The 4661-nt window shown below is 47.5% G+C and overlaps 1 protein-coding gene and 1 non-coding gene across 2 annotated transcripts in view; both read right to left on the bottom strand.

The window, feature by feature from the left end:
* Window positions 1-2683: 2683 nt before the first annotated feature.
* OSCP1 (organic solute carrier partner 1) overlaps window positions 2684-4661 on the bottom strand; it is a 33130-nt gene continuing 31152 nt past the window's right edge. Inside the window, exons 10-11 of the mRNA XM_037731793.1 lie at window positions 3659-3722; window positions 2684-3030 (exon numbers count right to left, since the gene is read on the bottom strand). Coding sequence (XP_037587721.1) covers window positions 2914-3030; window positions 3659-3722 — 181 coding nt within the window. The 3' untranslated portion in view covers window positions 2684-2913. The remainder of the gene's footprint in view (window positions 3031-3658; window positions 3723-4661) is intronic.
* On the bottom strand, window positions 3192-3319 carry LOC119468389. Its single transcript, XR_005197064.1, has one exon. It is a non-coding gene; the product is annotated as a small nucleolar RNA SNORA63 (small nucleolar RNA).

Raw genomic sequence — 4661 nt, 5'->3', positions numbered from 1 at the left:
AGATAAGAGAACTGAGGCATGGTGAGGGTTAGTGGTCCAAGATGACATGGTGAACTGGGGGCAGGAATGGGGCCAGAGTGCAGTGTTGTGATTCTGACCATATGCCTTTCCCTGAAGTTCACTGGACATTGGTGGATGCCACTCTTATGCCGCTTTGCCATAATTTTAAACGAAGCCATGTGTTTTTAGTACTTTATCCACGTTTTAGGCAGAATATAAGCATTTTTTAGAATTTATTTACTTTTATTTTTTGTAGATGGGGTTTCACCATGTTGGTCAGGCTGGTCTTGAACTCCCGACCTCAGGTGATCCGCCCGCCTTGGCCTCCAAAGTGCTTGGATTACAGGCGTGAGCCACCACGCGCAGCCCAATTTTTTTATTTTTGAGATGGAGTCTTGCTCTATCACCCAGGCTGCATTGCAGTGGCCTGATCTCGGCTCACTGCAACCTCCGTCTCGGCTCACTGCAACCTCCGTCTCCCGGATTCAAGCGATTCTCCTGGCTTAGCCTCCCAAGTAGCTGGGACTACAGGTGCAGGCCACCATGCCCAGCTAATTTTTTTTTTTGTATTTCTAGTAGAGACAGAGTTTCACCATGTTAGCCAGGATGGACTTGAGTTCCTGATCTTGTGATCCGCCCACCTTGGCCTCCCAAAGTGCTGGGATTACAGGCGTGAGCCACTGCGCCCAGCCAAAATTTTTATTTATTTTTGTTGAGATGGGGTCCCACTTTGTCACCCAGGCTAGAGTACAGTGGCACAATCGTGGCTCACTGCAGCCTTGACCTCCTACTTTTTATCTACTTTGCCTCCTACCAACTCCCATGCTTTCTCTGGAAGTCCTGAACCACCATGCAAATAAACTTGTTTTTCTTAGCATCTGTGCAAGTCTGGAGACATGAAACTCACAGATTGCCTCATCATAGAGCTGTCGTACCAGAGATCTGTATCTTATTTACTGATAGGACAGATATGTTTGAAATCACCAGCATCACTCTGGGACAGGTGGAGGGAGGCGGCTGCTCACAGCCCACCTCCAAGGCTCCAGGACACACTCAGAGCAGTGACATTCCCATATGTGACAGCAAGATGGGAGCTGGACTCAAAACAGGTCAGAACCTTCCCATTCATTTGTCATCCAGTCTGGCCCCCTGAATGGTGGCCAGATTGCTTAAAAGAGACTAAAACCAAAGGCACGTTGTACATCTGATGTAACAGGTATTTTATAGCACAATATGCTTCTCCTCCCCAACAGACTTTTCATGAGTATGTGGAGAGGGAGGGTGTCTTTACAGGTAAGAAAGTATAACTTTAATGAGAAGGAAGCAATTAGCATTTAATTGGTGATTTACTTTTTTTTTTTTTTTTTTTTTTTGGGGATGGAGTTTCGCTCTTGTGGCCCAGGTTGGAGTGCAATGGTGCGATCTCGGCTCACCACAACCTCCACCTCCCAGGTTCAAGCGATTCTCCTACCTCAGCTTCCTGAGTAGCTAGGATTACAGGCATGCACCACCACACCTGGCTAATTTTGTATTTTTAGTAGAGATGGGGTTTCCCCATGTTGGTCAGGCTGGTCTTGAAATCCCAACCTCAGGTGATCTGCCAGCCTAGGCCTCCCAAAATGCTGGGATTACAGGTGCGAGTCACCGTGCCCAGCCCTTGGTGATTTACATTCTGTATCCAAACACTTTGCCTTTGGAAAAACCAAAGGGCAGCTTCCATTACATTCTAGAATGATGTTCACCTTGATCCGTCCCAGGTGTGAGGGGATGGAGAGGTTCCTGTAGTTGGCCCTGTCTCAGGCAATGACCAGATCAACTTAGTTTCTCTCTGGTCCTCTGCCATTCTGGAAATTCCTTCCATAGGAATGAATAGACCTGAACCAGCCAGTTCCTCAGTCCCAGGAGGGGGCCTATGGCAGAGGGCTGCCAAGCCTTTCTGAAGCAGTAAGGGCAGCCCTGGCTGGAGACATTTGACATGGATTCCAGTGAGACCCCGCCTCCTGGTGCATCCTGCAAAGTCTGATCCTGCTCAGGAAAGTGGCTCAACTGGAAAGCGGAAGAGAAAGGGGCACACCACACGTGCCTCCCACGCACCCAGCCTAGGGTGCTGCTTGGTGACTCATGGTGACGTGGGGAGGCGGATGTCACAGATCATCCTGCTGGGTGTCTTTAGAAGGCAAGCACACTCAGGGTAGAGGGAGACCCTGGGGGTAAGGAGTACATACACGCTGAAAAAAAGACAATATTTTCTTGGTATACATTTCAGTATGGGATACACTGCCATCTGCCTGGACAGATGGATGTGTGGGGAAGCACACACGCCGGCATGTCCTGCCTGGGGCGGGCTGAGTGTTCCCTGTTGTGGCCTTGCCTACTCTGCGTCTGCGGTTACAGTTCCTGGTGTGCCAGGGAGAAGAGGGCCTTCTATACTGAGCCCTTACTGTTTATGGCAACTGCCTTGAATGGTCATTGATTTCAAACTTGCCTACAAGGCAGAATATATCCCAGAGAACCGAGGATTTTGTTAATGTTTACAGGCCCTCGTAGATCCCCACAGGGAAGCTGAAATAGTAATCCTGAAAATGACAGTGGGGGTGACCCCTTACCCACTCTGGGGGCTCACGCCTATGGCTCTGGAGGCTTTTGGTGGTTGACACAGAATTAAGAATAAAATGGGAAAGGACAAGTTTAAAAGTCAGAATATATTTCACTGAAAATATGTGTATGTGTGTGCCTTCGAGAGAGAATGCTCCCCAAGGGAGACTCACAGAGTTCCTTGCAACATAAACAAGAACTAGATGTAATGGTTTCACTCACTAGAAAACTAGCAGCATCATTTTGTGCCTGGGGCATTCCCCAGGGGTCACCATCCAGCAGCCACTCCCAGGGAGCAGAGGATGCCTGTCAGAACAGCTATAATTCATCCATCATGGCGAGCAAATCGTCCCCCTTGCTGGTGCTCAGGCTCGGCTGCTCCGTGATCTCAAACTCCCCCATGATTCGTGCCAGCTCCTCGCTCCGTTGCTGGTCCTATTAGGGAAATGAGAGGTAAAAGGGCATGAGGAGGGTGTGCTGGCAGGCTGCCTCTTCACCACTGATACGCTTCAGTTGCCCACCTGTTTGTCAGAAAAGGGACTGTAGTTACAGGCCGATGAAGAGGGTCTGTTTTTTTTTTTTTTTCCTTAATCAACATGTATGTAACCAAGCATCCCTGGCTGCTACAGAATAGCAGACAGGTGTAGTTAAGAAACAACTTTAATTTCAGCAGGGGGAATGACAATACAGCACTAACAGCTATATTGTAGTCTGATTCCTGCTTGAAAAAGAGGGTTTCTGAAGTTCAGCGTTATATAAAAGAAGGGAAGCTGGGCACAGTGGCTCACCTCAGTAATCCCAGCACTTTGGGCAGATCACTCGAGGTCAAGAGTTTAAGACAAGCCTGGCCAACTTGGTGAAACCCTATCTCTACTAAACACACACACACACACAAAAAAATAGCCGGGCATGGTGGTGGGTGCCTGTAATCCCAGCTACAAGGCAGGCTGAGGCACGAGAATCGCTTAAACCTGGGAGGTGGAGGTTGCAGTGAGCCAAGACTGAGCCACTGCACTTCACCTGAAGGGAATAAGATGGACCCTGTGCAATCCCCTGTACACACCTGCGTAGCTTGTATGTTGATAACTTCATAGGATAACTCTTCAGGCCTGGTTAGCGCTGCTTGTCTGGATGAGATGGTAAAGAAAATGGGTGCAAAGTTAGAGTTCTCTCCCTGCCATGGCAAACTAGCTCTTGCCTATTGTTTCTGCCTCATCTTCTGCCATTTCTCTTAAACTTTCTACCCCATCTCCCACCAGTATGCCCTACGATGTAGAAAGTCAAGTTCTTTTATGTCTCTGTGACTTTGCACATACTAAGCTCTGCCAAGAATGCTTCTTCCCTTCCTCTGCTTGGCAAACTCCAAGAACTAGATCAAACGCCGTCTCCTTCAATCTGCCAGTGCAGAGTCAATCATTGTCCTCAATTACAGCATTCACAACATGGCACTGAAATAACCTATATATGTACATGTTCATTCTCCCACTAAGCTGAGAGCTTCCTGAGGACAGGCTCTAGGTCTTATACTCCATCTTTGTGTCCCCAGGACTTTACATAGTACCTGTCACACAGAAGTAAACAAAAGAAGTTATTAATAGTTCAATGAATGGGAAATAGAAGGTGACACCCACCCCAAATACTTGGTTGTGAGGAGGATCATGAGATAATGCGTGCAAAAGTGCTCTGTAAACCGTAAGCACTGCAAATCACTGTGGCTGATTTACTATTGCTATTGGTTTTGGGTGATACTGTGATACTGTCTAATGCAGAGAAATCAAGCTCCGACCTCACTCTGGTTTCTTAACACACCATCTTAATCTGTTCATCCTGTTTTCTAACACACCTTATTCAGCCATGCTCTGATAAGTAAAACATTATAACTCCTTTATGGCTTTATTATTATTATTTTTTAGAGACAGGGTGTTGCTCTGTTGCCCAGGCTGGAATGCAGTGACACAACCATAGCTTGCTTAACTTTAAACTCCTGGGCTCAAGCGATGCTCCCGCCTCAACCTCCTGGGTAGCTGGGAGGTGCACACCATCACACCACCTTTTTTTTTTTTTTT

The sequence above is a fragment of the Cebus imitator genome, unplaced genomic scaffold (genome assembly GCF_001604975.1).
Source record: "Cebus imitator isolate Cc_AM_T3 unplaced genomic scaffold, Cebus_imitator-1.0 Scaffold420, whole genome shotgun sequence".
In the NCBI taxonomy this organism is placed as follows: Eukaryota; Metazoa; Chordata; class Mammalia; order Primates; family Cebidae; genus Cebus; species Cebus imitator.
The sequence above is the reverse complement of the archived record's forward strand: the minus strand, read 5'-3'. Positions and strand labels throughout refer to the sequence as shown.